Below are 17,825 nucleotides of genomic sequence, written 5' to 3'. Positions count from 1 at the left end.
TTTAGTGTCAATTATAAGATGATCACTAGGTCTATGAACAAACATCCAAACATTATTTCTCTCAAATTAATTTAATTCTTTATGCATTGTAAAAATCCATGAGTCATCTTTGAGAGTCACGTCAATACATTTAGGTTCAATTTAGAATTAAAAAAAAAAACATTTACACAAAAATTTTTAAATGAAGAATGAGTTTGAACACCTTTTGATGTATCTCTAATGATTAGCTCCTTCGAATGTGTATCTACATACTTTCATTCCTTAGATAAGGATTCTTTGGAAGTAGATATATTCAAGTTTCTTGGGAGAGGAGAATTCTTATTCAATTTAATGTATCAAATTCAAAATTATCATCAAAATTATTTTTCTTAAATTTGGGAGACTCATTAAAAATAAAATGGATGGATTCCTAAATAACCAAATTTCTTTTATTGAAAACTTGATAAGCTCTAGAAATAGAGGAATATCTAAGAAAAACGTCTTCATCAGATTTTACATTAAATTTTCCTAAGGCATTCTTTTTATTTAAAATAAAATATTTTATAATCAAAAACTTTAAAATACGAAATGTTGGGTCTTTTATTATTTCATAATTCATAAGGAGTCTTAGATAATAGTGGTCTTATGAAAACCCTATTCATGACATAGCATACCGTGTTAACAACTTCGGCCTAAAAATATTTGGGTATGCTATATCCATTAAGTATGGTTCTTGTCATCTCTTGTAAACTTCTATTTTTTACCTCAACAACTCTATTTTGTTGAGGATTTCTTGGAGTAGAGAAATTGTTATTATACCCATTTGAATCATAAAATTCCTGAAAATTATGAATTTAAATTCACCACCATGATGTCACGGACAAACTTTGAAACAGGATGTTTGATGTAATGCTTATGAATGTCCGTGTCTTTTGGTATATTCATGCTTTGTACAACATGTAGAGGGATAGCCGAAGGCTTAATAGTCTCATTTTAGTAGGGTTGGTGGCCGCTTTAGGCTTGTAAATAAAGGTTGTGTCATGTGGACACTTATAAGAGATTTTCGGTCTGTAATGGATCATTTTGACCCTTTGTTGTGCAACTATTCAGAGCTTGTAAAGTCTGTTTATAACTTACATTGTCTATGAAGTGTTTCCTGGAATGTTTGCTTGTGGATCCCGAGTGAGGCGTTCTCTCTAACCCGTTTTCTCTTTTGTGGGTCCTAAGGGACCATGGGAGGCTTTGGGGAGGCTGATCTTTGCGGACGGACATGCAAGGGTGCCGCACGACTTAGGCAAAACCAGCCAAGTCCGTGACAGATGGTATCAGAGTGGGACAAACACTCATAGAAACACTTAGCATGCAAACGTGGGGGACCTAGTGGGGCTGCGTTGAGGACAGTCAGCACACGCGCGACCGTTTGGGGAAAACGGGTGTGGAGATGTAGGGAAAAGAGTCGCTCGAAGGAGTTAATTAAAAACATATTAGAAGATTATGAAATTCACGTGAAAAACATACCTATAAAATGTGATAACACTAGTGTAATTGTTAGGATCAATAGCACTAAGAGGGGGGGGGGGTGAATTAGTGCAGCGGAAATTTTTCAGCGATTAAAACGAAAGCTGCGTTCGTTCGATAAAAACGATTTTGATGTGAAAGCCGATTCTAAGATTACTTTAACTTGAGATTAAGCGAGATGACGTTAAAGTAGATCTACGAAGGCAGTTTGTAGTTTATGATGGAAAGCAGAATACAAGCGCAAACTAAAATGCGACGTTCGTACGATAAAAGCCGATTTACGTCTAAACGCAGATTTGGAAAGTTCTGAACTTAGAAACTTGTTCGTAAGATCGCAGAAGGCAGTAAACAGTTATGATTGAAATCAAAACGTAAACTGAAATATGATGATCGTACGAAAAAAGCTGATTTACGTCTAAACGCAAATTCGGAAAGTTCTGAACTTAGAAACTTGTTCGTAAAATCGCAGAAGGCAGTAAGCTATTGAGAAGTTTGCAGTGAAGGTAAAATGCTCAAAGGAAATGCAAACCAAGATTTAGAGTGGTTCGGTCAATCTTGACCTACTCCACTTTTGGCTTCCTCCACCGACGAGGTCATCGACGTCAACTAGAGGCCTTCCTTCAATAGGCGAAGGCCAACCACCCTTTTACATATTCACTCCTTTTGACGGGCTTAGGAGACAACCCTTACAGAAGTTTTCTCTCCTCTCTTTACAACTCAAACTTTGAAGAACAGAAGGAGGAGAACTTTTGGCTTTTACAACAGTTTTGAGCTCTAAGAATCACAGAAAGATATCAAGATTTTGAGTGTAAGTTGTTGCCTTTCAGTGCTGAATGGGTGGGGTATTTATAGGCCTCAACCCAGTTCAAATTTGGAGCTCAAAACTGTCAATTCCCGGAATTCCGGGATCAGACGGTTGCACCTCCTGAATGGGACGGTTGCACCGCCTGGCAGAGCTCGAAGACTGAGCCTCTGGGCGGTGCCACCTCTGTCAGGGGCGGTTGCACCTCTCTGCCAGAGCTCGAAGACCGAGCTCAGGCGGTTGCACCTCCTGACTGGGGCGGTTGCACCGCCTGGCAGAGCTCGAAACTTGAGCTCAGGCGGTGCTACCTCTTGTCAGGAGAGGTTGCACCGCCCAGTCTCGCTCGGAGACTGAGCCCAGGCGGTTGCACCTCCTGGCTGGGGCGGTTGCACCGCCCAGTCTCCCTGGGAGACTTAGCCCAGGCGGTGCTACCTCCTGGCTTGGGCGGTTGCACCTCCCACAGCAACTAGGGTCCGAATGGGTTGATCCATTCGGCCCAATTTGGGTTTTTCAAGGGCCCAATTGCCCCAAGATTAAGCTAATAGGATCACCTCCCATTTTCAACTTAATCATTAGTGCTAACTATGATAAATCCTAAGACAATATCTGCAGCTTGCTCCGGTGCGTCAATCGCTTCTTCCGGCAAGTTTCCAGCGAATTTCCGTCGATCATCCGATGAACCCTCGGTGATGCTCATGCGGACTTCCGGCAAACTCCTGGACTTGCGACGATCCACTTGGCGAGTTCCGACGAGCTTCTTTGGCAAGCTTCTGGACTTCTCGGATTTGTTCCCGCAGAACCTCCGACGACTGTCCGAACTTCCGTCGAGCTCTCGAACTCCCAACGTGATCATTGTCATGACTCCGACGTAACTCCTGCTGCATGTCTTACTTTCATCGTAGTTAATCCTGCACACTTATCTCAACACATAGATTAGACAATAAATGACAATTGACTTCATCATTAAAATCCGAGATTCAACAGTAATATGTTTAACAAAAAATCTTATTCAACACTCTAGAACTAAACATATTGATATTATGCATCATTTTATTAGAGATTATGTTAATAACCATGATATATCTTTAGAATTTATTGATACAAAACATCAATTAGCCGATATTTTTATGAAACCTTTAAATGAGGAATAATTTGATTTTATTAGAAGAGAATTAGGCATGTTAAATCTTTCGAATGCATGAATTCCTTTATATATTTTTTGGATTTCTTGATTTTTCGTAACTTGAGTTTTCTTTTTAAATCGAGATCGTTTCCTTTTTTAAATCAAGATCATTCCTTCGTTCCTTCTTCTTTATAATTCACCAAAGACGAGAGTCTATTCATGGATTTTTTATCCTTCATGAGAGAAGAGTTTTTATTCAGCCTTTTGGTATACTTGATCTTTTATGCAATAATCATTTCTTATGAATCCTTCTTCCTTCTATTTATAAGAAAAGGGATTTGATTCATTAACTTTTAGTATGCATATTTTAATCTTTTTTTATGAATCCTTTCTCTTTGCGATAGTAGAAGCTTGATTCGGAGTTGGGTCGGAGTCAATGATCGGGCATCAGGTCGGATGAATTAGGGGATACACTGAAGGATTAGATAATGCAGTGAAAGCTTATCGGAAGTTCACTGGGAGTTCGCCGAAAGCTTATCAAAAGATTGCCGGGAGTTCGTCGAAAGTTCACTGAGAGTTTAGTTGAATCATTGACATGCAAGACAACTTAGATTATAAGTAAAATAATTGCTATAACCTTAACTATCATAGTTAGGACTTTGATTTGAGTTAGTTTTTGGAAAAATCCTACTAACTCAAATATGGGACAATTAGGCCAAAAAAATGGCTGAATTGGGCCAATTTGATGGCTCATTCAGCCATTTGGAGCCACGTCAAGCGATGGAACCGCTTGGGGCTCAGCCTCCTAGGTGGTCTCGATGGTGGTGTTGAATCTCATATTTTGATGATGAAACCAATTAAGAGTGTTTATGATTTAATCTGCATTTTGACTGAAGCAGGAAGCTTCGATCAGGGAGAGACAATTAAAGCAGGAAGAATTATGTTAGGCCGGAGTGGAACATGTCAGAAGATTGGAAGTCGAGCTAGAGGATCGATCGACAAATCGGCAGAAGGCTTTGGGCCATAAGTTCGGGCATTGGGCTAAGAAAAGCAAAAATTGTGCCAAGGAAATCGAAGTTGCAGAGGTCAATTGGCCGATTGGGCAATAGGCCACAAGAAAGGACGATGCACTGAAGAATCGGACAAAACGATGATGAACCAATGACATACTAGACAACATGATTCAAGGTTTGTAATAATTATCTAGATCAAAGTAGGTTTTATTTGTGTAGGATCAACTATGATAGTGATCAAGGCATAAAGCAAAATGAAGTCCCGGAGTCAAGAATGAGACTTCGTTGGGAGTTCGAGAGTTCGTCAGAAGTCCGGACATTCATCGGAAGTTCTATCAGAATTGATCGAGAAATCCAGGAGCTTGCCGAAGAAGCTCATCGAAACTCGCCGAGAAGATCGTCGTGAAGTCCAGGAGCTTGCCGGGAGTCTACTGGAATATTGCCGAGAGATCATCGGAAGTTCGCCGGAAGCTCGTAGGAAGAAACCTAGGCTAACCGGACCGGATTTGCTTAGTGTATGCCTTAAATTTCATATTTAGTACATAATTAGGATTGAAATTGGGGCAACCCAATTAGGGGCCAGTTGGGTCCATGTATGGACTGTGTTAGGCCAAGTGAAATGCCCAAACAATGACCCAACATGTGGCACAGTCTCCAAGACTGTGTCAGGTGGTGGTACCGTCAGACTGGGTGGTGGTACCGCCCAGTGTCAGTGTCAAGCGGTGGTACCGCTAATCTAGGCGATGGTACTACCCAAACACAGTCTCTTGGGTGGTGGTACTGCCTAGTGTCAGTGCTGTAGGTGAGGGTACCATTAGGACCCGGGAAACCTGGGATGAGACCTTTTTAGGCTCCAAGTTTGAATCAATTTGAGGCCTATAAATACCCCTCTCATCCCTGGTTAAAACACACAAGCACAAAGAACTTAAAAGTGAGAAAATACTGTAGAAATTACTTGAGAGATCCCCTCCTCTAGCTTAAAATTAGAATTCTGTTTAGAGATGAGTATGTGCTTGTAAAAAGTTATCTCCTAAACCTATGAAAAAGAGAAGAGGGGTGTAAAAGGGTAGTTGGTCTTCGCCCATTGAAGAAAGACCGTTAGTGGATGCTGGTGGCCTCGACGGAAGAGGAATCGAGAGTGGATGTAGGTCACGACAACCGAACCACTATAAATTCTAGTTTGCATTTCTTTTGAGTAATTTACTTTAATTACAAACTTCCTTATTTGCTATACTCTTCCGTATGCTTTCAATTTAAGCATCTTTACGAAACGGGTTTAATCGAAATGAAAGATCTTAAACCGATGATTTTACCGCTGCACTAATTCACACCCCCCCCCTAGTGTCGACTCGTTCCTAATAGATGGTACCGCCCAGATTAGGCGATGGTACAACCGGTAATTAATGCTATCAAGCGATAGTATCGCTAGAGCCCGTCTCCGAGGCTCTATCAAGCAGTAGTACCGCCAGACTGAGCTGTGGTACCGCCTAGTATCAGTCTACAGGTGATGGTATCGCCCAATAATGGTGGTGGTACCGCTAGTATCTCAGAAACTAGGGATGAGACTTTTTTGGCTCCATTTTTGAACCCATTGAGGTCTATAAATAAACAACTCTTTTCTGCATGAAAGAGTAACGAAAGTGTGAAGAAAAATCTTGAGATTTCTAGTTGTAAAATTGCTAAGTGTCCTCCTCCTCCCTTTCTAGTTTTGAGATCGTTCAAGAGATGTGTGAGGCTTGTAAGGATTGTCTCCTAAACTTGTGAAAAGGAAAAAGTATTGTAAGAGGGTGGTTGGTCTTCACCTATTGAAGGAAAACCGATAGTTTATACGAACATTTTTAAGTTTATACGCCTTCTCGGATATAAGCTTCATCGAACGAATTTTTGAATCAATATCATTTTTTATCGAAAGCACTAATTCACCCCCTCCTCTTAGTACCAACTTGATCCTAACATAGCTAACTTGGATTAATTGCCGATCTTAATTACTAAGTTTGAGTCATTTTCAGACTAGGAATCCAGCCATGTGTTGCGCTAATGTGAAGCTAACTTGGATTAGTACAAACAATCTATGCTCCGAAACTCAAATCAGCTAATACGCTGAATGTGAGACTTAACATAAATACCTCATGTTTAAGATGAATATTCATCTCTTACACTTTGAGCTTTTCTTGTGAGAGCCAAATGGATGTTGAAAGAGATAAATATCAAAACAAGTAAGAGAATTAATAATACAATCTAATTTGATAGACAAATTAATATATTAGATGTAATAAAAATTTATGGGCTCTGATAAATATATTCACTTTCATTCTAATCAAATGTTGTTGCATCAACCCAAGCAATTTTAAATTTGATTAGCCAGCATTAGGTATAATTTGGTGTTAATCCTCCTATACATAAACACTTGAAAATTAAATAAGATATCTTTCTTAGAGAAAAAAAATTTAGTAAAACTACTAAATTCGATAGACAAATTAATATAATAAATCTACTAAAACTACACTTTTTATTATAGTCAAATGTTATCGTATGAATCTTGATCTAATCAATTTGAAGTTTGCATAGCTAGATTTATGTATAATTTAGCGTTAACTCATGATTAAGTTGGATATCTCTCTGACACACAAACATAGAGATTTAGTTCCATAATGGTAGTGCAAATTCGAGTTCCTCTATAAGTGATAAAAAAGCTAAATATCAAAGCAAATAAGATAATTAATTATGAAATAAATTATATAAAATCTAATTGGATAGATGAATTAATCCATTAAATCTATGTAAATATAACTTGCACTTTTACGTGAATCTTAATCCAATCAATTTTAAATTTAAAATAGCCAGATTTATGTATAATTTAGTGTCCATTCTTTGAGCTCTTTCTATAAAAGCCAAATGAAATATCAAAGCAAGTCAGACCATTAATCATGAAATAAAATATACGATCTAATTCGTAATCTATTATTTTGATGAGTAAGAAATTTATCTTATTTTATTTTATTTTTTTTCCATATTTTATAAAATACTAAATTCGGGATCTGTCACAACTAAAAGGAAAGACAAAACTGTTTTGGATGTCTGGATTTGATCCAATACTTGGGCTTCTGTGACTTGAGGCCCAAAATAGCCCAAAACTGCCCGCGTTTGTTGTCCGTTATCGGATCACATTAGAAGCGTCTCCGTCCTGGCGATCGAGCCCTAACCGGACGGGGCAGAGAGAGAGGAGAGAAGGCGGGGGCGGATCTGAGCCGAACAAGGGCATCGAGAGTCATGGCGGCTGCAGTGAGTGTGTGGGAGGGGCTGTACCGCGTCCTGATGCGCCGCAACTCCGTCTACGTTACCTTTGTTGTTGCCGGCGCCTTCGTCGGAGAGCGGGTCCGATCTCCTTCCCCCACTTTTTCGCTTCCTTCAGTGATGCGATTTGTGTTAGGAGCTTTTTCTTCTTTATTGTTTGGACGTCGATCATTCTTATGTTTGTCCCGCTCGTAGAGTCCTTTCCTTCGATTGTCGTCGATCACCATTTGATCAAAAACTATGCTTGCAACAATTGATAATTATTCCAATTTTCTAATTACGGTGATTAGTGAGGTCGAAAGCATAAATCTTTGAGTTTGTTAGGACTTTCTTATCGACGTGGATATTGGTTGCAGATGGTTGACTCCGGCGTTCACAAGCTGTGGGAGTACAATAATGTTGGGGTAATATATATCATAACTCAAATTTCTTCCTTGTGCATGCTAGGTTGTCTCTACTGGAATCTTCCTTTCTTTTTTTTTTTTCTTTGGTTATTTGCTTTTAAGGCTGTTCCCATGTTTTGAAGTGGTGTTCTTTCTCGTTATTTTGCAAGAGTGGCCGGCCCTTGAGAATAAGTTTAAATAAAAAGGAAAGCCAAGGAGTAGATGAAAGGCTTGCTGCTTAGCCAAAAAAAAAAAAAAAAGGTTTAATCTCATAAATTGTATGCTGAACAGCTGAACTTGGGATTTGGCGTATATTTTTGGTGTTCTATCGTGGTGATATTGAAAGGAAAGCTGCCTCGATATTGCTAGATAAGAACTCGTATTTGTGAATTTTTATCATGTGAAACCTCTTTTTTGTTGTACTTTAGATATTTAAATGAGATAATTTTGGCTGATGCAGATATTTTATGATTCTATATATATGAAACTAGTAATGCTCAAGTATCCATAAGCATTGCCTTCAACAAATCAAATTACAGGAAAAGATCCATGTTAGTCGGTAATATATGTCTTGTTATTGTTGTGTTGCACGTGTTTCAACTTTAAACAGTTATGTTTGCCTTTGCTGAAGCACCAGGTAATTTGTTGGTAGATGAGTGATAAACTTACCTATTAGACATTTAAGTCCTTGGTTGTATCTATAAGAAAGCATACACATGCCAAATGCATGAGGGTCAAACAGGGCAAAGCTAGGAATCCTAGCTAGGAGGATTGGAAACGTTAATCTATGGTGTTGTATCTTCTAGTTGTAAAATGATGGTTAATTTAATAAAAGATAATTGGTACCTAATACTTCGTTTTAAGCATTGATTATAATTAGTGGTTGCATATCATATCTCTGGATATCAGATCATGGCAAGTCTTTGTGAGAAAATACTAATTACAGACGTATTAAAATTATTTGATTACCATGATTTTGTTTTAAGAGATGATAGAATTAGTTGGCATAGATATCTCAATAGAAAAAAGAATTATTTTGGTACATTTATTTTGTGTCAAAGTGTTAGGGTCAGTTGTTGAATGTAAACTTTGAAAGAGGGATCATCCATGAGAAAATACAGTACTTGGGGAAAGAACCAATAGATTTGAGAAAAGTTGTGGATATGATATAGCCTTGCCAATGGTGGTAAAGTAAAATTTGGTCAAATGTGATAGATACATAACTCGTGAGAGCAACATGATTTTAATTAAATTTTTGTACATCTGCTTTTATAGGTGATAATCAATATCCAGCATCTATTGCAAACTATAATATAAAAAAAAAAAAAAATCTTAAGGGAATAGGAGATCAGCAAGGAAAGGCAGCTAGTTTTCCATTTGCTTCAGTCCCCTTGCTTTATGGATGTCTTTTTTTTATAATCAATCTAGGTACTATATTCGTACATTTGATTACATTTTTATATGGATGCATAATCAGGCCTTTTGTGGACTAATGATGAGCAATTAACACCAATTGGACTCATGGAGGCTGTTTCATGTAGGATAACAAACAGTCAGAACCATTGAAATTTTAATTTTGTGGATTACTCTTACGAATGAAAAATATGCTTTGTTTCTGTCAGTTGTTTCCGATGACGAATAAAGATAATTTTGAGCTTTGAATTTGAGGGTAGCATGGGCAACACATGAGTAATAGTTTTGGTCTGTTCACATCGGAACAAGATCAAATTAATTGTTGTTCTGTTTTATATTAAATGTTATGCTATGAGCCTGACAGAAAATGTGAAATGCTCTGATTGTGTTGAAACTACCGAATTTGCATCATCCAAAATCTGGTCTCTAATTACCCTTCTCTTTAAATCATTTTGAAGGTAATGACAAATCAATTTGTTTTGTTTTACTGAAAGCATAATACACATCTGAGTTGTTTATACATGATAGACGATGTTTATCACACTTTGCAAGTCCGTACATAATAGAAAAGATTTCTCCAATTGTTCATCACAAACAAAAATCTGTTTCTGTTTGGCTTATTCTGCACGATATTTTTCTTGAACTGAAAATTTGCATCTGATTTTAGCAAAATGCAAAACCAATGCGTGATATCGAGTTGACATCCTTCTTGGTAGGGTTGTCAGTTCTAGTTATAAAGATGCTGATTCTATCTTTAATTTGCAGAAGAGATACGAGGATATTCCAGTATTGGGGCAAAGGCAATCAGAATGATGTTTATGGAAATTCTAAATATTTTCAAGGATGCAGAAGGTTATGTGACCCTGTTGCAGATAGGGAAACTTTTTATGCTCTCTAATAAGGAACTCTAAGCCTGTTGATACGCTTGTCGAAAAACAAGTGGTCAAATTCTTTTCCTGATCTACTGGTTGCGGACTGGATAAAGTGCTGTTGTGCAACCTTACCTTGCATTATGTTTGTTGTTTCCCCCCTTTACTCTCAAGAAACATGGCAAATAAGTTTCAAAGGTTTTTTGAGCTGCTATGGTTGAAGATTTTTATCATATTGATTTGGAAGTTTTAAGTCTCAAGTATTAAATTACATTCACCCAGGTCTCCTCGTATCAACAAATTTTCATTTTTATGCTCATATATTTTAGTCAGTCAGAGAAATGATTCCTCTACTGGTGAAGTGTTAATATGTTTATCTTCCCTACTGCTTAGCTTTCTCCTAATAATCAAAGGAAACGTTGGGAATTATGTTCTACGATTTCCAGGTTTTCCTGTTGCATCAGGTGTGTGTGTGTGTGCGCCGCGCGCGCCTGCGCACCCCATTACAAACTGTGAAAACTATATAAAAAAGAACAAATATATAAAATATTCTTTTGGAAGATTCCTCTTGTTAAGTTGAGTTGCAGAACGAATACACAGAACAAGAGGAATCTGCAGTTGAGTTGCAGAACAAATACACAGAACAAGAGGAATCTGCAGTTGAGTTGCAGATTCCTCTTGTTAAGTTATATAAAATGTTCTTTTGGAAGTTATTTCGCAATAGGTGTTAAGTTATATAAAAATTGAAGGAATCAAAAACAGAGCTTTCGAAAAATCGATGAACAAGAAGATACTTGCAAGATTGGAATGAGAAAAAACAAAAACAAAAGCAAGACAAGATTCAAATTTTGGTTTGTACGGTGGTATGTGTTGAAAATTATCAACGAGGTTTGGGGCAATGGTTTCATATATTCTGCAAGTGGTTGGTGTTTTTGTCAAACGAGTATGGTGGAAAACCTAGTTGCTCAAAGAGTTTGCTAATTTTGGTGGTGGTCAGCATCCAATTGCTGCTGATTTGTGTTGTCTTTCCATTAGTTTTATTTCTCACAAAGACTTGGCCTATGACCTCTCATCAATCATCGTCCAAAGAAGAAGATCATCCGATTTTTTTGTGATCGGGCATTTGAAGTGTAAGATACATTATTCAAATGAAAATGCAAGTGTTAATATGAGACCAACAGCATGCCCTCCTGGGATGAAGAACAAATGACAAGTTACATTGCACAGGATTTTGTTTTCCTTCACCGATGCACTTGTCAACACATACATCTTTAACACGATCGGATGATGCACCCGAACTAATTTAGACATTGATCTTAACAGACGATGGCTTATCCTTCCGAGTCTCACATCGACAAAGATCAGCCTCCCCGTCGTCTTCTCCTCTTAATGTGGTCATCGATTGAAGAGAACTTCATCGAGTTTGAACTGAAAGATGAACGAAGAATTAGTATGTTAGGGTATTTCAGCTTTAAAAAGATTACCAAGTCGTATAAACTGGGGAAACTCCTGCTGCAAAATGGGCAAGAAGTTAGAGAATGATCAAGCTCATAGAGATTTGGTCATGTCATTACAAGTGTCAAGTTTCATATACTTCTGGTTCCTAACAAGTTTTCCTATAACAACAACAAAAGCAAGAACATAAAGCCAACAGAACTATGGGAAAACATGCATATAACACTGGTAAACTCGAAGTAGCAAACTGAATATATTAGTTATAACTTTATAATAATGGATGGAAAGTGTGATTCCATGTTCAATGTCGAAGAAATCAAGGCCATGACTGAGAAGTTGATTTTCAGGCTAGAATCACAATGACTGTGTAATAAACAGAACATGATGAACAAGAAAAGCAAAAGATGAAAAAAAAAAAAAAAGTGTATATGGAAACCCCATGTCAAACCTACTTGCAAGGATATAAGCAATCACAAGAACAAGTAGATCTGATAATGTCAGAAACTAGTACGAAAACAACTGCATGCGGGGGTTCACCGAAGTGCAACAAACTTGGTACAATATTTCTTTGGGAAGCAAATGTGCAGTGCCTCTTAAGAAAGAAAGAGAATTAGGAGCGATCATAATGACCTTAAAAGCAGTAGAACCCTCATTTTAGATAATTTCACACAGAAAATCTTTCTAAGCAAACATGAAGATTAGTTGATTATCTTTAGTCTATTAATATGATATTGTCTAAATATGCTTTTGAAGACTAGCTTCTTGGTCATGATAGTATCATAGAAATTTTGCTGTGCCGATTCAGGTAGAGTTAATTGTTTGCATTAGTTGGTCGCAGATAAAGGGTTTCAATGCTTGGTAAGAAAAGTAGATATTGTGTCAGTATATATTGGTCCGATTGATATTTGAAACCTTGGTGAAGTTGTCACCCTCACTTACTGCAAGGTCAGTGTCATTTTCTGATTTGAGAGTCTTTCTTACAATCACTGAAAACTCAATTTTCAGCAATTCCATCCCCAAACAATGATGGTTTTTAAATTGTGATGGTTCTGCTAATGCTTCTACTAAGCATGCAGGTTCTGGGTTTCTTTTTACATCTCTCTCGAAATCATTTTGAACGGCCAACTGCCAGTTCTGACAAGCTCATAATTCAATTGCTGCTGAATGCTGGAACAACTATCTATGACAGCCTTCACAGGGCCAAGCCATAGGATTCACCAATATCTGTGCCAACTCTGATTCACTACCGGTGTCAGAGTAGCTAAATGTGTTCTGAGATATCCTTTTGGCAAATCAAGAATTTGTTAAAAATTATATTGAAAATGATCAACATGTTAATGTGGTCAAATGGAGTCATTTAGTTTGAAAAACAAGGATGCCTGTATTCTTGCAAATTTGGCTAGAATTAGTAAAACATGTCAATACTGGGGTGTGTATGCTCCCCAATTACTTATATATTCGACAAGGAATTTGGTCATATAGTAAAAAGAAATCAACAATGTCTGAGAGTTCACTGAAGTAAGAAAAGGTTGAAGTCACAAAATTGAACTTTCCTGATTTTTAATTCTATATACGATTGAACTGCCTCTAATGTGCACCAGAAGAAAAAGCTCTATGTAAATCCCAAATGCAGAAACCAACTGCAAAAGGAGGCTTTGAAAGCTAAGACAAGCATTTAGAGAATCCCCCCTGGAGAATACTTTAACCAGTTGCACGAGTACTAAAATCTCTATTTTCCCCTTAGTATTTTGACATTTCAATCCATTCATCACATTTGGGCATAAAACTAGAAGACATTTAAAGCTAACATATTCTCAATCAAAATTAATCAGACGAGTCATCTCACTAATTCACCTTACATGAGGATTAGAAGTTCCACCAAAGGATTGCAATGACCAATCTTCCTAACCAACTTGTGCACTTTATCAAACCATATAGTAGCAAAGGATTTATACACTGACCAGTAGCTGATGTAGCATCTAAAGATACTGTGTAACTCAAGATTGCAACTTCTGAAACTTTCTACTAACCTTTTAGTTTTTTGTTTTATTTTCATCATCGGGATTCCTCAACCTTCCTTCTGAAGCCATTATCTCTATTCTGCATGGGATATTTCCTGCTGTGGCTACCTTCCCTGCTGAATAATTCCGTGGTTGGACGCAGGGTTACTCGTTCTGACTTGGACCTACTATTGCCATTGCTGTGCCTTCCATTGCTCCCCATCTTACTCCTTTCAACATTACCAGCATCAATGCCTTGGACCACATTTTCCCTAAAACAAGCCCCAAATCCCTGGTTTCTGCTATGGTTTCTTGGGCTAGCATTCGGCCTAGCAGAATTAGCTTCTCCACCCTCCACCTTCAAGTTCTTAAAATCATCAATTGTTTCATCAAACTCGTTCCATCTGTACTGACCCCGCCGAAATCTTTGCCTCTGTGAGTTGCCATGATTTCTTGATCTAACAGTAAGCCTGTTGTCAGCAGCTACAGTCTCTCCGCGTGAATCAATAGCAACACCACGCTGTGCAGAAACCCTCCGATCCTCCCCTGTGCCACTTTCTTGACGATAGGAATTCCTCGGTGATCTTGAATTCTCTGAGATAAAGGTCAGATTTTGATCGCCTCGATCAGTTCCTTCGTCCAAATTCTTGGGTTTAAAATTGATGTCCTCCTCCTCTGAACCACGATTGTCTCCACTATTCGAGGACCTTCTTGACCTCCTCCTCCTGCTCCTCCTGGTCCCTCCCGCTCCCCTCGCGATCCAATCGTCAAACCTGGGTTGTTCCGAGTCTTCCTCTCCATCCTCCCCCGAGTCCTGGCCGGGTCCCCGGGCGAGGCCATAGGGCTTCACGCTGTGCACGACTCCCTTAGGGAAGAACCTGGCGGACGGCAGCCCGTCGACGGGTGAGCGGAACACCTGGGGGCCGTCCCGGTCGTTCCACATGTCGAACCCACCGGAGCGCTGGAAGCGGTCCGCGAGGACCTTGAGCTGCTCATCAGCGGCAACGGAGAAGAGGTTGGGGGCGCGCTCGACGACCTCCCAGGGCCGCTCGAGCTCGGACGCCGCCGCACGAAGCTCGGACCGCTTGCGCATCTCGTAGAGCTGGCGCTCGCGGCAGAGGCGGGCCTTGAGCAGCTGCTTCGACTTCTTGGCCTGCATCCGCTTCCACTGCCACTTGGACACGCCACCGGGGTACGTTCGGGGGCCGCCGCCCATGCGGATGACGAGCTCTCGCGCCGAGCGGCCACGGGCACAGAAATCGACGGAGAGGGGGTGGAGCAGGGGGAATTCGTGGGCACCCGACAAGAATCGAACGGAGGATAGCGTGCGACTGGGGGTGGAGGGGTGTCGGGGAACGGCGACGGTCGAAGGAAGGATTGCGGTCGGCATCCTTTCGGTTTGGATTGAATTGCTCAGCCGAGGAAGACGAATGCACAGAAGCCAGAAAAAAAGAAGTACATCGAGGGTTTTCCCCTCTTCGATCTTTTGAGAACTAAAACGAAGCCAAAAACTATAATTAAAATAATCTTATATATTTTTATATTATGTATATAAAATATTTTTTTTTTATTTTCATAATATTATTAAAATATAATATTTTCATTACCACATTTTAATATTTTTTTATGTTACTAAAATAATGTAAAAATAAAGTATGATATATAAAAAAGAATATTATAATAGGACTGACCGGTTGACCCCTATTATGTATGACCTATATTATAGCCTCTTAGAAAAATAACCAAGATTATGAGAGATATTTCAAGGATTAGATTAAAAAAACATTATTTAAAATTATTTTTTTCCGAAAAGAGAGAGGCTCTAAATTTGCTCATTATAATTAGTAATTTTTATATTTTGTTGTAGTAAGTTTAAATTTTATATACACAACTTAATTATTACCTCAAATTTAAATAATCTTAATCATCTCCCAAAGTCCATTATAGTGATACTAATATTATGGATTACCGTAGGAACTCAACATTAGTGTTTAAGTTAATGCATTCGTGTATAATTTTTTTTTCCCGTAAAATAATGAACATATGGATCTGAAATTACAGATGGGAGGCCATATTTGATGTTAGAAAATTAGGTTTAATATCTTTCAAGAGTCTTTGTGTTTCCCAACATTAGTCTTCTCTCTATTGCTTGAACTTGGAAGTTGAAGCGATCCTTCTTCGGCTACCAACTAACTCTTCACACTCTGATCTCTTAAAACACAGCTTAATCTATCATCATGCAAATTCGAAGATCGATCGACATCAGTCCTAAAGCATTTCAGCAATTCTTCCACCTGCTTGCAATGGTTGTTGACCAATAAAAAAGGACGCCTTTTTGATGCTTTTCCCTACTATGTATCTCACGGTCTTGGTCTTAATCATGCATGCACGCTCGAATATGTCTGTCTCATCAGAAGAAGAGATCAACCATTATTAGAAGACATCCATTATTATTCCATCGGCATCAAAACCAACGAGGCGGAAGTAAAGCTACAACAAAGCGACGCCCACACAACCACCGCGCAACCAGCCGAGAACAGTACAAAACCAAACCCAAACCCAACGAAGACGACGATAGCAGTAGCAACAGCTGAAATGGGAAATCAAATGCAGATCTGATCTAATCCCTGCCGCCGGGAGGAGCAGCAGCCGCCTCCTCGTTGCCACCACCAGCCATGCCCAGCGAGCTCTTCACAGCATGAGCAGCCCCAGCCGCCACGCTCTTCACCTGTTCCCCAGCCTGTGCCAAAAAGAACCTGATTCAGAAACAGTAGGAGAGAAACAGGAGGCCATTGGTTCGAACAACGTGAGCACGAGGACTTCACTTTCTGCAACACGCTTCCGGTTTTCTCCTTCCCGGCTCGAGCGGTGTCGCCGGCGGACTGAGCTGCCCGGGAAGCCTTTTCCTTGGCCGCCTCCGCCGTCTCCTGCATGTAGCCTCCGGTCTTCTCCGTCCCCTCCTGGGCTCGCTCCTTGGCCGATTGCGCTGTCTCAGATCCCTTGTCCTTGGCCTCGTAGGCCTTCTCCTTGGCGGCCTCGGCTGTTTCCTGGCCCTTCCCCATCATCTGACCCGTCTTCTCCTGCAAACGCATCAACCACTCGTTCGTCAAAACCAGAGCTTCATATATTTATATATTTCTATATAGTTCACCTGAGCTTGGCCTTTGGCTTCGCCGGCCTTGTAGCGAGCTTCATCCTGGTGGGACGCCATGGCGCTCTCGTCAAATATGGTTTCCTCGAAGTCGTCTTCCCGCTGCCGAATCAACCCGATGAAGAGAGGCGTGTGCGGAGAAAGACGAAGTTGGCGCGGGGATATATGTAGGCACCGATTCACCACACGTTTGACGCCTGTCCATGCTCGGCGCTTGTTTCACGCCACGTTCGAGCACACGCGTTGCGACGACGTTTAACGCAGCAAGAAAAAGAATTATCCATAGTCTTTGTTTTCGTCATCTTTGGTGGAAGCGGAAGCGAGAAATGTATTAAAAAAATTTATTTGGTTTGAATATATTCGTTTTTCTCATGAAAAAAGATTAATGCATTCAAAAATTCCCTTCCGACCTACGTGGATGGATAAAAAAAAGAGCGATTAAAGAATGCAGATTATCCCAATAATATTTGATAAGAGAAGAAAATAATATTTGTAAACTAGGAAGATTTTATACTCTCTTTTTGATTTTTTTTATTTATTATTTATTTATAATTTTATTTTAATATTTTTAAAATACTTTTCTACAAATAAAAATATTCACAACATAATTATCCTTCTCTCCTTCGTGTATTATAAATAAAGCTCTAACGTACTACTACGGATAATAGGTTTTCGAGAGAATAAGGATATAAATCAAACCTAAACTAAATACGATAGTAAGTAAAATACAAAGTTTTATCCCTTCGAATGGGTTCCAAAATCAACCTTAAGATCGAAAATAGGCAGCCCCTCACAGATTGTATCCATTCGGGTTGAAACTCCCTC

General features: G+C 39.2%; 2 protein-coding genes and 1 long non-coding RNA gene across 3 annotated transcripts; 1 reads left to right on the top strand and 2 right to left on the bottom strand.

Annotated features, from left to right (window-relative positions):
- The first annotated feature begins 7,550 nt into the window (after nucleotides 1-7,550).
- Nucleotides 7,551-10,608, top strand: LOC135612626 (uncharacterized). The gene is made up of 2 exons (XR_010487022.1): nucleotides 7,551-7,810; nucleotides 10,291-10,608. It is a non-coding gene; the product is annotated as an uncharacterized LOC135612626 (long non-coding RNA).
- An 868-nt stretch (nucleotides 10,609-11,476) lies between these two features.
- Nucleotides 11,477-15,337, bottom strand: LOC103985194 (uncharacterized). Its single transcript, XM_009402827.3, has 2 exons — nucleotides 13,880-15,337; nucleotides 11,477-11,822 (listed from the first exon to the last, which is right to left on the bottom strand). The coding sequence occupies exon 1, from the start codon at nucleotides 15,237-15,239 to the stop codon at nucleotides 13,905-13,907; it is 1,335 nt and encodes a 444-aa protein (XP_009401102.2). The 5' UTR covers nucleotides 15,240-15,337; the 3' UTR covers nucleotides 11,477-11,822; nucleotides 13,880-13,904.
- Nucleotides 15,338-16,279: 942 nt separating this feature from the next.
- Nucleotides 16,280-17,152, bottom strand: LOC135611751 (late embryogenesis abundant protein 7-like). The gene is made up of 3 exons (XM_065107395.1): nucleotides 17,001-17,152; nucleotides 16,675-16,929; nucleotides 16,280-16,589 (listed from the first exon to the last, which is right to left on the bottom strand). The coding sequence occupies exons 1-3, from the start codon at nucleotides 17,058-17,060 to the stop codon at nucleotides 16,470-16,472; spliced, it is 435 nt and encodes a 144-aa protein (XP_064963467.1). The 5' UTR covers nucleotides 17,061-17,152; the 3' UTR covers nucleotides 16,280-16,469.
- Between the last annotated feature and the right edge of the window lie 673 nt (nucleotides 17,153-17,825).

The sequence above is a fragment of the Musa acuminata genome, chromosome BXJ2-5 (genome assembly GCF_036884655.1).
Source record: "Musa acuminata AAA Group cultivar baxijiao chromosome BXJ2-5, Cavendish_Baxijiao_AAA, whole genome shotgun sequence".
NCBI classification, from domain to species: Eukaryota; Viridiplantae; Streptophyta; class Magnoliopsida; order Zingiberales; family Musaceae; genus Musa; species Musa acuminata.
The sequence above is the reverse complement of the archived record's forward strand: the minus strand, read 5'-3'. Positions and strand labels throughout refer to the sequence as shown.

Excerpts from the sequence above, each read along its gene's own strand:
- LOC135611751 (XM_065107395.1), bottom strand. The coding sequence starts at position 17,060 with ATGGCGTCCCACCAGGATGAAGCTCGCTACAAGGCCGGCGAAGCCAAA. Across the intron at positions 16,930-17,000 it reads AAGCCAAAGGCCAAGCTCAG|GAGAAGACGGGTCAGATGAT; the intron begins GTGAACTATATA and ends ATGCGTTTGCAG. Across the intron at positions 16,590-16,674 it reads CCGGAAGCGTGTTGCAGAAA|GCTGGGGAACAGGTGAAGAG; the intron begins GTGAAGTCCTCG and ends TTTTTGGCACAG.
- LOC103985194 (XM_009402827.3), bottom strand. The coding sequence starts at position 15,239 with ATGCCGACCGCAATCCTTCCTTCGACCGTCGCCGTTCCCCGACACCCC.